At 39.2% G+C, this 20,121-nt stretch overlaps 1 protein-coding gene across 2 annotated transcripts; it reads left to right on the top strand.

Moving 5' to 3' along the window:
* Positions 1-850: 850 nt before the first annotated feature.
* On the top strand, positions 851-18,292 carry Pank3 (pantothenate kinase 3). Of its 2 annotated transcripts, none has more exons than XM_038328417.1 (7): positions 851-1,038; positions 5,911-6,263; positions 7,807-8,060; positions 10,153-10,329; positions 12,904-13,027; positions 14,744-14,869; positions 16,324-18,292. In XM_038328417.1, exons 1-7 carry the CDS (start codon positions 1,011-1,013, stop codon positions 16,372-16,374), a joined length of 1,113 nt encoding a protein of 370 aa, XP_038184345.1. In that variant the 5' UTR covers positions 851-1,010; the 3' UTR covers positions 16,375-18,292. The 2 variants fall into 2 exon arrangements, with proteins under 2 accessions (XP_038184345.1, XP_038184346.1); XM_038328418.1 differs by lacking the exon at positions 851-1,038 and adding an exon at positions 5,123-5,785.
* Positions 18,293-20,121: the final 1,829 nt, after the last annotated feature.

Here is a 20,121-nt window from a genome sequence, read left to right as displayed (position 1 = left end):
CGCCTCTGCCTCCCTGAGAGCTGGGATTAGGGGCGAGCGCCACCACCGCCCTGCAACTTTCAGGTTTCGGCTGCCCCGTTCCTGCTGTAACTTCACAATATATAAAAATTGCATGTGGCTCAGAAGGCTGCTAGACTACAGTAAATAATACTCATGTAGTAAATGTCACCATCGTAACAACATCATCCCAATCCCAATATTCAAATTGTTCCTTCAATGGGTTCCCTCGTAAATGACTTTAAGTCATCACACTCACTCAGTGGTTTGGACCTTTGAATTTTGGCACAATAACCCTCAGGGGGAAAAATCGGAGACTGACTGACAGCCATGGCAGCGCCTACAGAGTTCACAGCCCCTCTCTTCAGAGACCAGAGCCCGGGAACTGCCCGCACCGCCCACGGCTACCACCATTGGCAGCCTTCTTGCTGGCGTGACTAAAGCCCCGCCTCCTTCCCGCTGGGACCACTCTGAGGCGATCTCCGGAAGCGGAGGGGGTCTAGAAAAAGGGGTCGCGAGGCATCCTGGGCTTTGTAGTCTGTCTGCGCATCTGCCGCAGGAGAGTAGAGCCTCACGTTGCAGAGAACTACAACTCCTAGCAGCCTCGCGGAGAGTGAGGCGAGGGGGGCTTGAGTCACGTGGGCGCTGGGCCTGGGCGGGCTATTTCTTAGTACGGCGGCGGCGGCGGTGGCGGTGGCGGTGGCGGTGGCGGCGGCGGCTCGGGGGACCGGGGCCTTTTGTTTGGAGCGGCTGCGGGGGGCCACGGAGCAGAGAGGCCCGCGGCCTTCCCCAGCTCGCTCGGTCCCGGCCGCCCCTTGCGGGGTTGCGGGGCCGCCCCGTGGGCCGCCCGTCGCCTCAGGCGCCGCCGCCCCGCCCTAGGCCCGCCCCGCCCGGCCTGAGGGGAGGAACCGGCCGGCCGGGCCTCGCCGCGCGGCCCGACCTGCTCCGGAGTGTTCCCTGGTCTTCGCTGCGCTCTGCACCCGAGGCTACCCCTCGCGCCTTAGGCCGACGCCATGAAGATCAAGGATGCCAAAAAACCCTGTAAGATAGGAGCCGGGACCCGCGGGTTGGGAAGGCGACCCTGGGAGCCTCGGGCGGAGCGGCCTGCTTTGATCTGGGGATTGTTCGCGGGCGCCCGCCAGGGAGGGAAGGGAGGGATCGCAGCAGCCCCAGGTTGCTGGCGGCGCGCTTCCCTACCCCAATGCACGCCCGCCCGGCGAGCTTCTGCCGCCCCCCAGCCCTCTGCTCCCGCTTGCTCCTGGAGAGGACCTGGGAGGTGCACGGGAGATTTTTGACTCGGGTTCTACCAAACGGGATTGCACATCGGTCCAGTCTTGGTGTCAGGGCGGAAAGGTGGTCGGGGCTCCCAGCTAGGGGTTGGTACCTTTTCATTTTTTCCTGATTTCTGCGTGTGTCCTTGAAGTCTAGGTGGGTTCCTGGGAGTTGTCTTCTGTTGCCATTGGACCTTTTCAACGCCTGTGCGTGTGGTCTGCCAGTAGGTAAATTGCCTTGGCAAGTAAGAATAGCAGTTGGTTTGTGTTTTCGAAAGCAGATAAATAAAAAGGCTTTTTAAAAAACCCCTATATTTCAACTACCCAGTTCGAAGCACATTAATGTCGTGGTAAATACCTTGAGCTTTTTCTGTAGTCGTGCATGCCTAGACTGCGAAGGCTCTAACCGTGCTGTCAGAGAGCACCTCAAGTTTCACAAGCTGCCTTTTAAAAGCCTTTAATTTCTGCAGTTGGTTTATTCATTGGTTCGGTCCTTGTGACTGTTGCTCCTCCGTTCTCTGCAAGCTAGGGATGTGGGGATCCGTGCTCTGTCTTAGCCCGAGGTTTTATGGTTTCTAGGGTTCCAGGCTATCCTCCCTACTGCTCCCCGAGTTAGAAAGGGGGCTCTGAACACCTTCTCTGCCTGCTCCCATTGAGGGGTCCTGTAAACCTCACGGAAGCAGCTTCCAAAGCAATCTAGAAACAATTATTGAAATGTGAGTTTTTATTGTTTAAAGATGAGGGAGACTGAACTTCGCCTCAGTAACTTTCAGCACTCTCCTTAGAGTCGCTCAAAGTGCAGTGTCGTTTCTATCCCTCCTACAGGGCATAGTCTAAATAAATACTTGGGAAACACAAGTTTATTATTGTTTTAATTTTAGATTATCTGTCCATGAACTACATTAACAATTTTTTTAAAAAAAAAAATTTGTGTTCAAGGGATCTGTGATTCTCAAGAGTTCTTGAGGCCAGCCAGCCTGGTTTATAAAACGAGTTCCAGGCCAACTGGAGTTACATGATGAGACCCTTGTCTCAAAAAAACAAGAACAGAAAAAGCAAAAAGAAAGCCAGAGAAACAGTGAAGGTTTAGGTTTACATTTTCCCGATTAAACTAATGAGCCCTAGGCTAGCATGGAAAAGCACATTTGTCTTCTCGGTTCTTGTACAGCAGGAGACCCTGCTTCAAATAACTCACACAAAAAAACTAGTGCATCTGGGAACACGTGACATCTTTCAGCGAACTCATTTTCTCTGCTTTTCTAGTGGTTGTCAGGCAGTGGTGGCTCATGCCTTTATTAATCTCAGCACACGGGAGGCAGAGGCAGGCAGATCTCTGTGAGTTTGAGGCCAGCCTGGTCTGCAGAATCAGTTCCAGGACAGTCAGGACTATACAGAGAAACCCTATCTCAAAAAAAGAAGAAAAACAAAAAATCACTTTGATCCACCTCTTTAAATTATGTGTTAATTAATCTCCATAAGAGAAGAAAATTAAGTGAGTCAAGCTGCTCTTCCCCTTGAGGGACTTGCCCGCTCTTTTTTTAATGCAATTCTAAAATTCTAGTTTTTTGAGAAGCTTATATACGTATGCACTCAGTTGCTCATATTCAGTGCCCACCCCCACCTCGCCTTTTATTTATTTTTGGTTTTTTTGAGACAGGGTTTCTCTGTGTAGCCCTGGCTGTCCTGGAACTTGCTCTTGTAGACCAGGCTGGCCTCAAACTCACAGAGATCCACCCGCCCCTGCCTCCCGAGTGCTGGGATTAAAGGTGTGCACCACCACCATCCGGTTCATACTTAGGTGTTGAAAGTAACCAAAAATCTCTTTGTAGCAGAATAATTGATATATGGTTGGTCCCTCCTCTGTACCTTACAGTTCTGTTTATTTGAACTCTGAAGTACAAGAAAAAAAAATAGTTGTAACTACCATTAAAATAATCCAACCTCCAAAAAGGCCAAAAGACAATTTTTAAAACCATGAAGTGCAGAATTTGTTCAAGCACATGATAATAAATGTCTACTCTCAGTATATTGCTTTGGAAGCATTAGTGGAGGTAGGGCAGGAAAATGACCTGTAACTTTATATATGACTTCCCCTTTTAAGCAGGGCTCTTTAGACCATGAATGAATTTCTCAAAGAAGAAATTCTAGATTTTCTGAACTTAAAGTAGTTCTTAGTGATACCACATTCTTTTTACCTAGGATGACAACCTCTGACCCTTTTGCTTCTACCTACAGAGTACTGGGATTGCAGGTGTGCAACTAGCCAATGCTTTATGCAGCGCTGCCAACTGAACTGCGTTGGGAGCCTTCATGTACCATATACATAAATGGTCCCTACAGGCCAGAAACAGCTGGAGTTACTGGCGCTTCTGATCCACCTGGAGTGGGTGCTGAGAACTGAACTCGAATCATCTGGAAGAGTAGCAAACACTCCTAATTGCTGCTGAACCATCTCAGCCCAACACCTTGGAGTGAGAGCCCAGAAATCTATAGTTTTCAAATAATACCTAGATGGTTTTGATTTTCTACTTGCCAGGCACCTTTAGTTTTTTAAGTGCTTTTTTTTTTTTTTTCTTTTGAGATGAGTTTCTTTGTGTAGCCCTGGCTATTTATCCTGTAGACCAGGCTGGCCTTAAACTCAGATCCACCTGCTTTTTCTGTTTTGTTTTTATTGTTTCTCGAGATAGGGTTTCTTTGTGTAGCTCTGGCTGTCTTGTAGATCAGACTGGCTTTGCAGAGTTCTGCCTCCCAACTGCTAGGATTAAAGGCATGGGCCACCACTGCCCTGCTAGTAAGTACCTCTTAAACTCTGTATGTTCTGTATATTCCTACTTTATAAAGCTTTCTGATGTTCAGCCAAACTGTGTACTTATTTTGTGGCGAAAATAAATGGTGCCTGAAATAGTCTATAGATTCAAGAGTAAGTGTCTTTCCTTATGCAGGTATTTTGTGCTTGACTATTTTCTCAACTTAATTTTTTCTCATAGTTCCCTAACTATATATATTAGGACTTTGCCTTTGGGTAGGCTAATTTTTGTTTTTTAGCATTTTCTACATTGAAAGAAGCATCATATTTTACCCCCAGAGCCACATAGCCCAGTTAGTTGAAGTCCTAAACCTGAATATTACTCTTAACACAAATATGCTTGTCCTTATATAGGCAGTCCACAATGGTTAATCATATGTAACAAAGAAAATTAATATGCTGAATGAGTGAAGAAAAATTTCATTTTATTAGTGTGTCTGTGTGTGTGTGCAGAGAGTGTTGAGTCTAATGGAACTGGTGTTACAGGTGGTTGTGAGCTGCAGAACTCGGATCCTCTGGAAAATAACAAGTGCTTAATCACTGTGTCATCTCTCTATTCCCCCAAAGTTTCAGTTTAAGGAGATAATTTTTCCATTGGTTACCTGATGTGATTGTAGGCCAGTTTTTTGTGGTGTTGCTATTTATTTATTTTTTGGAGGCAAGTATCTCTATGTAGCCTTACCCACTTCGGTTTTTGTTTGTGTGCGTGTGTCTATGTGTACATTTGTGTTGTATGAACATAGGCAAGCATACATGGTCATTTTGCCTTTCTACTTTCTACCTTACTTTGAGACTTGTACTTTTATTTTCTTTGTTTTTTTTTCCTTTTTTTTTTTCTTTCTTTTTTTTTTTTTGAATTTTCAAGACAAGGTTTCTCTGTAGCCTTAGAGCCTGTCCGGGAACTCTTGTAGACTGATTTCAAGGCCAGCCTTGAGCTCACAGAGATCCACCTGCCTCTGCCTCCCAAGTGCTGGGATTAAAGGCACGTACTTTTCCTATCTTCTTTGGCACTGGGTATATAGGTGCTCAGTCAATGTGCTGTGTCTTGTCTTTTACATCCGTTTTGGGAGTTCTGACATCCTTCTGCTTTTGCAGCAAGATCTTTTGGCCACTGAGCCTTCTCCTTAGCCTCTAGTTTTAGTACATTAAAATCTTTATAGAGGGACTGTGCAGGACCCAGTTTCAATTTCCAGCACCCATATGACAGCTCACAACCATCTATCTGTACCAGATGCCCTTTTCTGACTTTCTTGGGTACCAACCACATACAAGCACAAAGGCAAAACACTCATACACATAAAATAAATAATTTTTAAAAAAGAACAATAATTTTCAAATCATAGTGATAACTGATGGGCTTAAATTCTTCTTGTCACCTGAGTAGCATGGTAAGTAAGCATTTAATGGGTAAATAGGAGTGCATACCAGATAAAGAATTTAAAAGTCTTGGGCAATGTCTCAATATCATGTAAGTTTTTAGAAAGTATACAAATAGCTGGGCAGTAATGGTGATGAACACCTTTAATCCCAGCACTTGGGAGGCACTGACAGATGAATCTGTGAGTTTGAAGCCAGCCTGGTGTACAGAGCTAGCTCCAGTACAGGCTCCCGAGCTACAGAGAAACCCTGTCTCAAGAAAAAGAAGAGAAAAAAATCCAAAAGGAACAAGTGTACAAGTACAACTGAAGGAAAAATGAGTTATATGTGGTAGGTAAGTCTTAGCCATTAAGGTTACTACTTAAAGAGTAAATGAAGCTTGTGGCTAATTAACCATTCTAGTTTCCCCACAATCATTATGTGTGTGTGTGTCTTTTTTTTTCCCCTTTTAATTCACAGCTTTCCCATGGTTTGGCATGGACATTGGGGGAACTCTAGTGAAGCTCTCATATTTTGAGCCTATCGATATCACAGCAGAGGAAGAACAGGAGGAAGTTGAGAGCTTAAAAAGCATTCGGAAATATTTGACTTCTAACGTAGCATATGGATCTACTGGCATTCGGGATGTACACCTTGAACTGAAGGACTTAACACTTTTTGGACGAAGAGGGAACTTGCACTTTATCAGATTTCCAACCCAGGACCTGCCTACTTTTATCCAAATGGGGAGAGATAAAAACTTTTCAACCTTACAAACGGTGCTGAGTGCTACAGGAGGCGGTGCTTACAAGTTTGAGAAAGATTTTCGCACAGTAGGTGTCTATTACTTGAAAACCAAAAATTAATGAGAATATTCAATTAAAATATAATTCTGGACTTCTAAACAGTGTTTCTCAACCTTCTCAATGCTGATACCTTTAATACAGTATCTCATGCTGTGGTGAACCCCAACCATAAAATCATTTCAATTGTTACTTAATAACTTTAATTTTGCTACTGTTATAATTCATGATATAGATATCTGATATGCAACATCTGATTCAGTCCTTAAAAGGATTCTTTGACCCCTCCCACAAAGGATCGGGCCCCACAGGTTGAGAACTGCTGATCTAGGGTGTTTCTTAATTTCATTTTCCCTGAAGCATATGTGCATGACTAGATTTTGACTTGGAACAATTTAACAACTTTTTTAAAAAATATTTACTTATGTATACAATATTCTGTCTGTGTGTATGCCTGCAGGCCAGAAGAGGGCACCAGACCTCATTACAGATGGTTGTGAGCTGCCATGTGGTTGCTGGGAATTGAACTCAGGACCTCTGGAAGAGCAGGCAATGCTCTTAACCTCTGAGCCATCTCACCAGCCCCATTTTAACAACTTTATGGGCTGTCTACATTCCCCAAATTTCAGTATGTTGATGGAATGTGGTACAAGAGAGAAGCCCAGTGAATCTGGCAGTCTTACTTTTACTGTTTTACATTTGTTTTCTTTTTGTTGTTGTGGGGGGGGCTGGTTTTGTTGGTTTTTGGAGACAGGATTTTTCAGTATAGGTCAGGCTGGCCTCAAACTCCGCCTGGCGTTTTTGTATTCATATTAGCTATCTCTATTAGCCATCTCCTATAATAAGTTATATTAGTATGCGCCTCTTGTCCTTGAGGTTATAGTATAAGAGAACTATTGAAGGGATATTGTGTTTCCGTATTTGGAGTTTTATCACCTGTAATTCACCTGTAATTCAGTATTTTTGGAATGTTGACCTAGCAAATTAATATATACATTAAAACTATGAGCAATACCTCATGTTTGTGTGCATTGATTGATAAAATTAATGTATGTCAGAATAGTCAAGTAACTCAGAGGTGAGGTGATTTTTGAAGTTTGTATATCTGTCCTGTGTATAACAAATGTCTACCATTCCATAATCCTGTCCACTACATTTTTTTATTTTTTTAATTTTGTGGTGGTTTGTTTTTATTTTATGTGCATGGGTGTTTTGCCTGCATGTAAGTCTATATACCATGTGCATGTCTAGTGACCAAGGTGACCAGAAAAAAGTATCAGAGTCCCTGGAACTGGAGTTGAACTCTGGTCATCTAGAAGAGTAGTCAGTGTGTCTCTTACTCATGCCTCCACTTCATCCACTGAAATCTAAAATACCCAGGTGATGCTGCCTTCACTGAGAACTTGTGGATTAAGTAAAATCCTTGATAGATTTTGACCCTAAATAAAGAAAAGCTGCAGTACCTTAAAAAATACTAAAGTTTTATAAAATCTATGAAAACTATTCAATATAGTTAAACCAAGCATATTTGTTTGGTATTTTTAAAATTCTGATTTTTGTTTTTTTCTTCCAGATTGGAAACCTCCACCTGCACAAACTGGATGAACTTGACTGCCTTGTAAAGGGCTTACTGTATATAGATTCTGTCAGTTTCAATGGACAAGCAGAATGCTATTATTTTGCTAATGCCTCAGAACCTGAGCGATGCCAAAAGATGCCTTTTAACCTGGATGATCCTTATCCACTGCTGGTAGTGAATATTGGCTCAGGAGTCAGTATTTTAGCAGTTCATTCCAAAGACAACTATAAAAGAGTGACTGGAACAAGGTAGTAATCTTTTTGGTCTGATTACATTCTTCGTCATGTTTTATGCATAAAAGTTCTGGGGTGTATTTTGTTTTATTTATCTGTCCGTCTATTTTTGGTGCTAGACATCAAACATAGGCCCTTGTACTGTTACTAGGTAAGTATGCTACACTGAATTGGGCCCCCATATGTATCAGTATATTGCTAGTTCCTTCGTTTTACCAGAAAAATAATAAATTTTTGTGCAGCAGCAAAATATATAGGGAGCTGGAGAGATAGCTCAGCAGTTAGGAGACCTTGCTATTGCAGAAGACCCAGGTTCAGTTTCAACACCTACATGGCAGCTCACAGCCTTTTTTAACTCCAATTCCAGAGGTTGTAACCTTGGATGGCGGTAGCCATACACATGGTACAGAACATGTATGCAAGCAAAACACTGAAACACATAAAAGTGATGTCTTTAAAAAGATGTGTAAATTAAAATGCTTCAGATCTCTTTTTGTAAGATTTATTTTTGTTTTTTGTGTGTTGCTTTGTTTATTTCGAGACAGGGTTTCTCTAGTTTTGGAGCCTGTCCTGGAACTCACTCCATAGACCAGGCTGGCCTTGAACTCACAGAGATCTATCTGCCTTTGCCTTCTGAGTGCTGGGATTAAAGGCATCTGCCACCGTGTTTTTCCCTGAGTTTAACAGAACTAGCAGTGGTAGTCAGCATTCTATTGAATGCATTCAGAATTATATTATCTTTATATTTTTGCTTAATTTCTGTAGCATTTTTCTTTTTAAAAAATTTTTTTTCAATTTTTATATTTAAGCATGACACTTGCCTTGTACTATATAGATTTGCATTTAAACTACAATATCAGATAGTGGAGTAGCTAGTTATTTTGTGTTTATTTTTATTTATACGTATGTGAATTTAATGTGCAACACATTTGTGCGTTTGTCTATAGAAGCCAAAGGTGTCAGACCCCCGGAACTGAGGTACAGGTAGTTGTGAGCTGCCCGAAACGGATGGTGGGAACTGAGTCCAGGGTCTCTGCAAGAGCAGTTAACCTTTCAGCCTCCTCTCGAGCCCTGTAGTTAATTTTTAGGATGAATTTGATGTGAACTCCTTATAGAATAAATTGTTCTCAGGTATACCATAACTTTTTAATAATCTGAAATATGAATGTAAAGGGTTTTACAAGACTTTCTCTTATGTATTTCATTAACTTTTGAGGATAGGTGGCAATGCCTGTTTAACTATGTGAGCCAAAATTTTGAGATATTTTAGATGGGTTTATAAAGGGGGGGTTAATTTTAAAGCAGTAGTGCCGTTGAAATATTGAAGTGCATTAGTATTCTAATAGTGATTAGTCCTTTAAAAGCCCACTTTTTGCTGTCATTAACCAGTAATTGTACAAAACATTTCTTGTTTTTGTTAACTGAAAAAAAAATAAGAAATTTAGGTGAGTCTAGCAAGCAAAGATTTTGCATTTAAGACTAGAACTGCACAATTACATTTCATGGGCATATCCAAAATAATATGGGAATAGTACCGAATAAATTTACCATTAATGTGATTATCATCTGGATATATACTTTCTAAGTATTTGTCTGGTTCATGTTAGACTAGCTGAATTGATTAGAGCCTAGTTGGGCAACTAAGTAAACCTTCACAGTCATTTCTTGGGATTTTAAAGCACAGATTTCCCTCTTTGTGTGATATTTTTAGGACATAGACATCCATTTTGAGTCTTTCTGTGTTGGACAGGCTGACCCAGAACTCCAGCTCTTGTCTCAGCTTCTTTAGTGCTGACAATTGTAGCATGCGTTATCTCACCAGCCTATTATTAGTATTTCTTTTAATGCACACACAGTAGTATATTTTTAGCAATTACAAAGCCATTAGATTCCAGGTGGAGTTTTTCTTCCCAGCAGACTTAGCCTTTGAGGTGGCAGGTTTGGTCTTCCTAAGTAGTTTTTCTTGTCTTTTATTATGTTTACATTTAGTAATTACCATGTTTTCCATCTGTGTTTATTCAATAAATGAATGTTATCTTTTTATGTTGGAAAAGAAAATAACATGTAAATGTAATTTAGAAAGATTATCTTATTTTGCTTTATTTAGCCTTGGAGGGGGCACCTTTCTTGGTTTATGCAGTTTATTGACTGGCTGTGAAAGTTTTGAGGAGGCTCTTGAAATGGCATCCAAAGGTGACAGCACCCAAGCTGATAGACTGGTCCGAGATATTTATGGAGGAGATTATGAAAGATTTGGTCTGCCAGGTTGGGCTGTGGCGTCTAGGTAAGTTATTCATGTTGTCTATTTAGTTTTTGTAAAATAGTATGTCATGGAGTTTAAGGGTGATTCCTTTGTATAGAGCCCAAGTTTTCAACATTGAAGTAGTTTAAAAATAAAAGACTCAAGCCGGGCAGTAGTGTTGCATGCATCTATCCCAGCACTTCGGAGACAGGTGGATCTCTTGAGTTTGAGGTCAGCCTGATGATCTACAGAGTAAATTCCAGGACATTCAGCACTACACAGAGAAACCCTGTCTTGAAAACAAATAGCTGGGTAATGGTTGCACATGCCTTTAATCACAGCACTCAGGAAGCAGAGGCAGGCAGATCTCTGAGTTCAAGGCCAACCTGATCTACAAGAGCTAGTTCCAGGACAGGCTCCAAAGCTACAGAGAAAGAAACCCTGTCTCAAAAAAAAACAAACAAACAAACAAATTCATTATGTGCAGCCTATTAAAAAAAAACAACTTTATTGTGCTGGTGATATTTCTCAGTGGAGGAGCATTTGCCTAGTATGCCCAAGTCAGGGTTTGATTCCCTGAACTGCAGAACAAAAAGAAACTTCTCATCGGACCATGGTGGCACATGTCATTAATCCCATCATTTAGGAGGCAGAGGCAGGTGAAACTCTTTTTTTTTTTTTTTAAGATCTATTTATTTATTATGTATACAGTGTTCTGTCTGCATGTGTGCCTACAAACCAGAAGAGGGCATCAGATCTCATTACAGATGGTTGTGAGCCACCATGTGGTTGCTGGGAATTGAACTCAGGACCTCTGAAAGAACAGTCAAGTGCTCTTAACCTCTGAGCCATCTCTCCGGCCCTAGGTGAAACTCTTTAGTTCAAGGCCAACCAAGTTCTACGAAAGGACTTCCAGGCCAGTCAGGGCCGTACCATGAGACACTGTCAAAAAACCAAAAACATGAAGGGAAAACTTCTTATTAATTCTGAAACATCTTTAACAAAGCTTCTTTGTTAACTTAGGACAGTGACATCCTTGGGCCAATAAGATGGTTCAGTGGGTAAGGGTGCCCCCTGCCGTGCCTGTCTATCTTAGATTGAGCCCCAGAACCTACATAGTAAAAGTAGAGAACTAACTTCCTGCAAGTTGTCTTCTAGTCTGTGTATGCACACACAGGGAGAGAATACATAATGATTGAAAAATGATACTTTATGATGTTACATCTTTCTGTTAGAAAACTTACCTGTTTAAGGCATTTTTCTGCTTTTCAGACATTTAAAAAGTTATATATTTATATTAATATAAAATTTGTATCATGTTCACCTCTGATACTCTCTCCTGTCTCATTCCTACTTGTGTTGATCCTCTTCTAAGTAGCTAGTCAGAGCCAGGCGGTGCTGATGCTAGTCAGTCCCCTTCTACTTTTTGGGTTTCCTTTCTTGACCTAATGAGTTTAGTTAGTGTTGCTCATCTGTACATTGGCAACATCTATGTATGAAGAAAATGTGTCATTCTCCTGCCCCCATTAGCTTTTAACTGCCGTTAGATCCTCAAGGAGGGATGGAGCTTCATGAATTCCTCTCTCTGTTTATATGTGATTTGTGTTATGTTGTGATTGACTGTTGCTTGTCAGGGTATCCAGTGTCCTCTAGAAGTAGTAGTGGACTTTGCCTCCTTAGCACATCTCTGCATTCTCGTAGAGACCCTTCACTCTTCACATGTGATGTCACTTGTGATTTCATACATGTTTCATTATTTTTGTGTGGCATTTATCTTGGTCATTAACCTTGGTTGCTTCTGTCTGTAATATTCCTTCTACTTCTCTCTTTTTAACGTGGAAAACCTCAGCTTTTTTTTTTAACCTCAAAATGCAATCTTTATTCTCTTTATTGCTCCCTGTAATTTGGTCTGTCTATCTTGTTACGCTTACGTGGCTCTCCTATATGATCTTCCTTGTCCATAGGATAGCTTCAACAAGATGTGTACAACAAGCCCTTGGAATGTAGTTAATGCATCCCATATAGTCAAATGACAGCATTTAGATATATTGGCTTTTTAGTAAGATGAACACTTCTAGTTAATTTTACTTTTATTTTTACCCTTTCAAATATGGCTGATAGATAATGTACTATGTGGCACATATTTTTATTGTACAGTGCTGACCTAAGCAATATACTACTTGAGGTACCTTTTGTGTCTAGCATAATGCTTGGTATGTCATAAATACTTGTGTAATTGAATGAAAAGGATTTGACATTAGAGCTGAAATCATCTTTAACAATATTTTGACTTTAAAAACAAGTCAGTACACTTTTTTCTGGCTTCCTAAAATGATTTTAATTTTCTTGTGTATATTGGTCTTAATATATAGATGTAATGAAAGTCTTTGCTTCATAGTAACAAGAAAGTCTGCTTTTTTTTTAACTTTTAGTTCTTTTTAAAATGTTGCTTATTCCTCATGGATTTTTGTTTTGAGCTTTTCCATATGTGCTCATGCTCTTTTGACCCTCACTGTATAGAGCTATCATAGATACGTAAGTAAATGTGTGAATTATTAATTGTTATCAATAGATTTGACCTGTCTGTTCCTCTGTTTTATTTTGCTTTGTTGACAGTTTTGGAAATATGATTTATAAGGAGAAGCGAGAAACTGTTAGTAAAGAGGATCTGGCAAGAGCTACCTTAGTTACTATCACCAATAACATTGGTTCTGTGGCGAGAATGTGTGCTGTTAATGAGGTAAGGAGGGGTCCAAGATCTTCTGATTTTACCAAAAAAAAAAAAAAAAATCTGGGCAAAGTGGTAAATGCCTCTGATCCCAGCACTCGGGACAGAACTCTTGAGTTTGGGGCTCATTCACATAGCTAGTTCCAGGCCATTGGAGTTAGAGAGACCTTGTTTTTTTTTTTTGTTTTATTTTCAAATAAAAATAAATTGATTCCTGTGCATCTAATAGAACTCCTTATTTTCCAGGAAGGCCTCTCAGATTGCGATCCATTTCTTTACACTCTCGGATAAAATATCTTGGTTTATCTAGTTTACTTAAGGTTTGTTTACTCAAGAGGCAGAACCAGGTAGATCTCTTTGAGTTCAAAGGCAACCTGATCTCCAAAGAGAGTTCCTGGTCAGCCAAGGCTACACAGTCAGCTTCTGCTTCAAAATAACCAATAAAAAGAAAGAAAGAACTATGTTAAGTAGCATAAGTCCCGTATTGTTCAGTCCCCAGCCCTGCAAAACAAAAAGAAGCCAACTTGGTACCAGATATAGGACAATAAGTACTTACTTACTCTCAAATGAATACACAGTCTAAATCTAAATGGGAGTTAAACATAAGTATAATTAACATTTTGAGATAGCTATTGAAAAAAGCAGATTCTTGTTTATAATTAGTGGGGTATTCAATTACTGAGATACTTGAAAGTTTCTTACTGCCCTCGGCTTCTTTACAGTGCTGCCTTGTTGCATATGGATCAAGCAGCATTGTACAGGGCTATGAAGGCATTGAGACTTGTTCTTCACATGCTGTCTGAGGGATCTGTGTTGCTTGCCTTAAGAAAAATATGGAGGGTTGGGGATATGGCTCAGTGACTACTGTGCAGAGGACCTGAATTTGAATCCCTAGCACCCGTGTAAGAAGTCAGGTGTGACTTTGGTCCTATAACCCCAGCAGGTATGGATGGGGAGACAGGAGGGTCCCTGGGGTTTGCCATCAGTAGCAAATACTCTTTAACCGCTGAGCCAGCTCTCTAGCCTAAACTTTTTTTTTCTTTTAATTTTATGTGTATGGGTATTTTTCCTGCACGTGTATCTGTACCATTTACGTGCAGTGCCTGTAGAGGACAGAAGAGGGCATTGGATTTCCTGGGGCTAGAATGAACAGCCAAGGTGGTGCTGGGAATAGAACTGTGCTCCTCTTTCCTAATCACTGAGCCATCTCTCCAGCTCCCAAATTATGTTTTAGTTGGTTTATGCCTCTTGTTCCTCTGCCCCACATCTTGTTCCTCTTTAGCAACTTTTATGTTACTCACCCTTCAGGTTGCTCTTCCCCAATCATTCCTACTGTCCAACTCTGGAAGGCCAGGTTGCATTGCATGGTGCCTAGTTACAACAACTAGATAGTACTTTTTAGATCAATGTTAGATTTGCAGTAAAACTGAAATAGGAAAGTATAGGCTGTTGCCACACCTTCCATATGTCTGTGAAGCCTCCCTCACTCGGCATACTCTGGATCTTGGTATATTTGGTTGTAATCCAAGAACATGTAGGACATGACATCAGCACTAAAGTCCAGAGTTCACATTTGACATTAGAATTCACTCTTTAACTATCTAAATCATGAATAATCAGAAGTGTAGAACTGTATGCCTTGTAAGTACTAATGAATGACACTAACATTCTTACATAAATATTTTAATGCCTTAAAAGTCATTTTTCTTTTTTTTTTTTTTTTTTTAGAAAATAAACAGAGTTGTCTTCGTTGGAAACTTTTTACGTGTCAATACTCTCTCTATGAAACTTCTGGCATATGCTTTGGATTACTGGTCAAAAGGTCAATTGAAAGCATTGTTTCTAGAACATGAGGTATGAAAACATCTGGACTTACAAAGATACACCTGGCTTTTTTATTTACATTGGTTTAGGGAATCAAGCTTAGTTCCTTGTATTTACTGATTGATTTATTTTCCGAGGCCTGGGCTATGTGTCGTAACAAAGAGATTCTTTTTAATTCCCTCAAGGTATTATAATACATCCTACCCTGAGAAGTAACTATTGTAAATTCTTGAAATCTGTAAGATTTGTTTTTCTAGTTCTGCTAACTAACACTATAGTGTTCTAACACTGTAGGAGTCAGAAAGCAGAGGCAAGATATTTTAGCCTAGGTTTGAAGCCAGTCTACTCTGTATAAATTCCAGGCTAGCCAGGATTACATGTCAAGACCCTGTGTTCAAACAAATAAAAAACCAAACAGCTCACCTCCCAGTCTTTTTTTTTCCTAGTTATAATATCCAGTTAAATTCCAATCTGTGCAGTTAATCAGTCTCATATAATGAAATCTAATGCTTACATTATTTTGGATTAATAACATTCAAAGTATTGCTACAGTAAGTTTCCCTATCTCATTGTTGCAGCTCTCTGTACAAACTAGAGTGGAATGTTCTCACCCTTCTACAAGGCACACACTAAGAGTGTCAAAGGAGTTTTTGTTTATTGACTAAAGGGAGGGAGAGGATACAGGATTGCTATATTAGTTGTGTAAATGTTAATATCTAAAAGCCATGGTTTAAAGATACTTATTTCAAAAGTATATAGAATGCAGCTTAAAGTTTTTTATTGGAGTCTTAGTAATGACATCCTCTGACCTCTAATTTTTTTAATTTATTTCTTTATCAGATTGACTCAAGTTTGTCAGTCTTACTGACTTCCAAAGAACCCGCTCTTTGGTTGATTTTTTTGTTGTTATTTAAATCCCAATTTCATTCATTTCTTCCCTGATAGGATTTCTTGCTGTCTGCTCTGTTTAATATTGGCTGTTTTTCAAGAGCCTTAGAAGTGTATCATTAAATTGTTTATTTGATATCTCTCAGATTTGTTCGTTTTCTTATGACAGGGTTTCTCTGTTTAGCCCTGGCTGTCCTTGAACTTGATCTATGGACCAGACTGGCCTCAAACTCAGAAATCCCGGTGCTGGGATTAAAAATATGTCTTAACATACATGGCTAGTTCTTTTTATTTGATTCAGGCCGTTAGTTTGTGTCTTTTTAGTAATGAGTTGGGGCCATTTACATTTAAGGTTATTAATTAGCAAGGAGAGGGAGTTGCTATTTTCAGGAACCTAAGTGCTGTTTTAATAGATGATTGTTCTCCTTTCCTTCTGTATTAGTTTTGATGGTTTGCTGGGTTCTGTTGGATTTGATGCTTCTTTTCCTGGGTCTAGTTTGTTTTGTGGAATGATTCTTTGATGTATTCATGTGAAGAAGGCTATATAAATGTGTGTTCTTAACAAGTTAATTTAAAAGTTACATTACCTTATGCAGGGATACTTTGGAGCCGTTGGTGCACTTCTTGGACTGCCAAATTTCAGCTAAAACATCAGATATTTACTAAGAAATGTCATCCAAGAGGAACTGGTCCAGAAACCGCGTTCATTGTTTGTCACTGGGAACCAAAGGATGAAAGAGCTACGCTATATATGTTGATTTAAGTCAAGTCCAGAATGGTTGAGCTCAAGAGCTTTGCTGCCTGGAAAGACCTCTATAATGGGAAGTATTCCTCATTGATTGTCCCCTTGTGTGTATATATAGCCAGCGTTCCATCTTAAATGCAATACAGCCTCTTGATTGTTAAACTTTTCTCAAAAAATGATTTTCTATTTATTTGATGTAGCCAACATTGTAGTACTGTATGCTTAAACACAAATCTTCAAATCTCAGAAATGTTTGCTAATGCAAAATAATTAATACTAAATATTTGTTTGGAGTCTGTTTTATGTATGTTTGGTTACTAGTGAACAGGAAGTAACATCCTCTGTATCATAATTTATTGTACTGGCAATCAAAGATGATCATTTTCTATGACTTTAGAAATGTTAAGGCAATATTAAGTATTAACTGTGGTAGTAGTTTTATAACATATAGCATGTGTCTATGACTTTTTTTCCCATAAGAACAGTTTTCCCTCAGTTGATGAGTGGAAATACTGTATTTAAACACGAACCTGAATTTTTCTTTTGAATCTCTGAAATTTTTGCTCATATTTGGTAGTGTTACATTTTTTTATTTCATGCATTATCAGTATAGTGTTTAAGATGTTTTAAAATTGAGGGCATAATCACCTACTTTGGAATCTGTCTAATTAAGTCCTTGGACTATTCAAATGGAATACAGTTAGAGTGAGTCACACTCTGTTCTCTTTCCCTACCATGTATCTCAGGCCCAGACATACATACTTCTTTCTTCTCATTAAGTCTGAACTGTGAAAGCTGATTTAATCCTACAAACGACAGTGATGGACAGAATCAGATGTTGTCTAAAAGGATGTTGTAAAACTGGGACTGAGACAGTATTACTAAGTTACAAATGGATCAATATTCATATTTTTTGTCCATAAAAGCATTGAGGATCCAAAATTGATGTTTCCTTCTGCCTTGGAATTCTTGATTTTGAATTTCTGATTTTTATAAAGTTAAATCTCTCAGATTCTACATTTGCAGTAACATTTTGGAGGCCAGTAGTTAAGGAAATGGTCCTGTATTAATTACCAATATTTCTGGAAATATTAAAGAGGTTAGAAATTGTTTACATTTCAAAAAATATTTCAGTATGGTTTCTGAGACCCCAGTGTTGAGTAGTGAGAGGTTTCTACCAGATTGTCAAGAGGTGCTTGATAAGACAGTTCTCCGTGTAGTATTCAGATTTTATGTGGAGGTATTTAAAGATACGAACATAAAAATAGTATGTGCAGAGGGAAGCATATGAAGATAGTGTTTGCCCAGTAGACTGCTTGGAACTTGGAAATGAGCCCACTCGAGGTTGTCTTTGTCAGTGTTTGTGTAGAAGTGGCCAGTTCCTGCTGGAATGCCACTGACTGCTTCCTTTGTTTAAATGGTTTTGACTCAAGTGTTCATGCAGATAAGAAAATAATTAAATGATAGAAACTGCAGATGTTCTACCTGTGGAAATTCTATAAATCAGCAACTATAGGTTTAGGGCTGTCTTTATGAAAAGAATAGTGTTCATATTCATTTGATCATTATACTTTGGTTAATGTGGAACTAACATTTTATCGTTTGGAACTGAAATTACCTACTAAGATCCATGTAACACGAACCAACTAGCTCATTGGTTTACCTTTTTCCATGTGTAATCTATAATTATGAATTAATAACACAGAATCGTGATTGATAAAGGCTGCCAAGATTCTAATCTGCTTTATATTGCTCTTGAGAAATTCCCTGTAAACTTGTTATAAATAGGTTTGCTTCTAATATCAGTCAGCCTGATTGAAGGTCTGTGGTTTGGTTTTTGTTGTTTGTTTGGGGTTTGTTTTTTTTTTAAGTTTTTTGTGTGTGTTTTTGTTTGTTTGGTTTTGTGTTTTAGTTTTTCAAGACAGGGGTTTTTTTTTTTTTTTTTTTTGTAACAGTCCTGGCTGTCCTGGAACTCACTATGTAAACCAGGCTGGCCTCAAACTCAGATCCTCCTCCTTTTTTGACTCCCAAGTACTGGGATTTGTGTGCCACCACCACCCAACTAAGGTCTGTGTTCTTAAGCAGTGCTGTTTAATAGAAATAAAATGTAAACCATGTATAATTTTATATTGTTCAGTAACATTAAAAACTAAGAAGAAATCGATTACAGTCATTTTAGTACATGTGGGTTTATGTCCTTTTTTTTCTTTTTAACTGATGTATCTAATGTGTTATTTCAGTGTGAAATCAGTGCAAAAAGTATATTGGGAGATATATTTTGCCCTCTTGTTTATTTTTGTTTTTAATTATTTAGTCTTTGTCGATGTACATTTTAAATGGTACATCTCAATTTGGACTGACTACATTTAAGATTTCATAACCAAATATATAGTGCCCACTGTGTTAGTATTTTTCTAGAACTTCTGTTTTTGTTTTTGAGACAGAGTCTCAGCTAGTCTAGCCCTGGCTGGCCTGGAACTGGCTAGGTAGACCAGGTAAACCTTGAACTCAAGAAATCCACCTGCCTCCTGGCTACTGAGATTAAAGGTGTGCTAAAATTACTTAAAAGACTATTGTGTGTCCATGAGAACTTTATTAATATGAGCTTTTAAAAGAATGAGATGGGTTTTTTTTTAATATAAAGAGATCAATTTATTGAGCCAGTTTATTTTGCACGGACAAGCTGTTACTGACTATCTCCAAAAATACTATATGTTGGTATCGTGTCATCTCTTGTGTGGGATTTTTCTAATATCTGATACTGATAAAACTGCCTGTGATAACCCTAGTAGTTAGCAGTCTCCAAACTAATGGATTTCCTTCATGGAAGCAAAATTAATTTCAGGGACTTAGTTTCTAAAGTTTCTGAGTTTTGTGCAGTCAATTTTGAAGGATTACCCAGAAACACTTTTTAACTCATTGCTGTCTTTTATATGTATAGAGAATCTTTATAAAAATTCTGATTAACTTCAATGCTAAGAGCATTGTCAGCCATGGTTTTGGTGGTAAAATACACACACAGATCTAAAGCACCACCACTCCTCCAGAATGTTGCCTTTTAACTAGCCTAGTCCCAGGCTTCTAATACACAGGTCACATAGGTTAGCACAGCCTTCCCGCTGTTACTCTAAGTAGGTGGGGAAGTAGTGGGCCCCTCCTTTGGATAAAGTTATTGCCAGGGTCAGTAATGTGCATGATAATTGAAAGCCAGCCTCTCAATAGGTTCTCATTATTTGCAAAACTTGGACTTTTCAAAAACTCATAATTGATGTTGCCCCTGAGAATGCATGCTTGTTGTGTTTGAGGAACCCATTCCTAAAAGGTAATGCTGTTTGGGGGTTACATTCTTGGATGAAAAGCTTGGCCTGGCCATAGTTTCCAAATGTCCCCTGTAAAACCACTTTGTTAGAAACAAAGTTCTTTCATATTAGTTTATTTGTATCTTTCTTTTGTTGAGCACTTTATCTTTGTTAATGTGTTGCATTTGCGAATATAATTCAGAAATTCTAAGTTATGTTAAAAATTGATGAAGCTTAATGAAAATGAATGTCCATTACTTTACATTCAACTTTTGTGCTATATGTAAACAAAATAATCAAAATATATTCTTTTTGAAAATACTCTGATTTTAAGATGATTGCTTCACAAT

The sequence above is a fragment of the Arvicola amphibius genome, chromosome 4 (assembly GCF_903992535.2).
Source record: "Arvicola amphibius chromosome 4, mArvAmp1.2, whole genome shotgun sequence".
Taxonomy (NCBI): domain Eukaryota; kingdom Metazoa; phylum Chordata; class Mammalia; order Rodentia; family Cricetidae; genus Arvicola; species Arvicola amphibius.
The sequence above is the reverse complement of the archived record's forward strand: the minus strand, read 5'-3'. Positions and strand labels throughout refer to the sequence as shown.

What these genes read in the sequence shown, in the direction of transcription:
- Pank3 (XM_038328417.1), top strand. Translation starts at nt 1,011, where the DNA reads ATGAAGATCAAGGATGCCAAAAAACCCT. An exon ending in CAAGGATGCCAAAAAACCCT is followed by an intron (nt 1,039 to 5,910) that starts GTAAGATAGGAG and finishes TTTAATTCACAG; the next exon opens with CTTTCCCATGGTTTGGCATG. An exon ending in TTGAGAAAGATTTTCGCACA is followed by an intron (nt 6,264 to 7,806) that starts GTAGGTGTCTAT and finishes TTTTTCTTCCAG; the next exon opens with ATTGGAAACCTCCACCTGCA.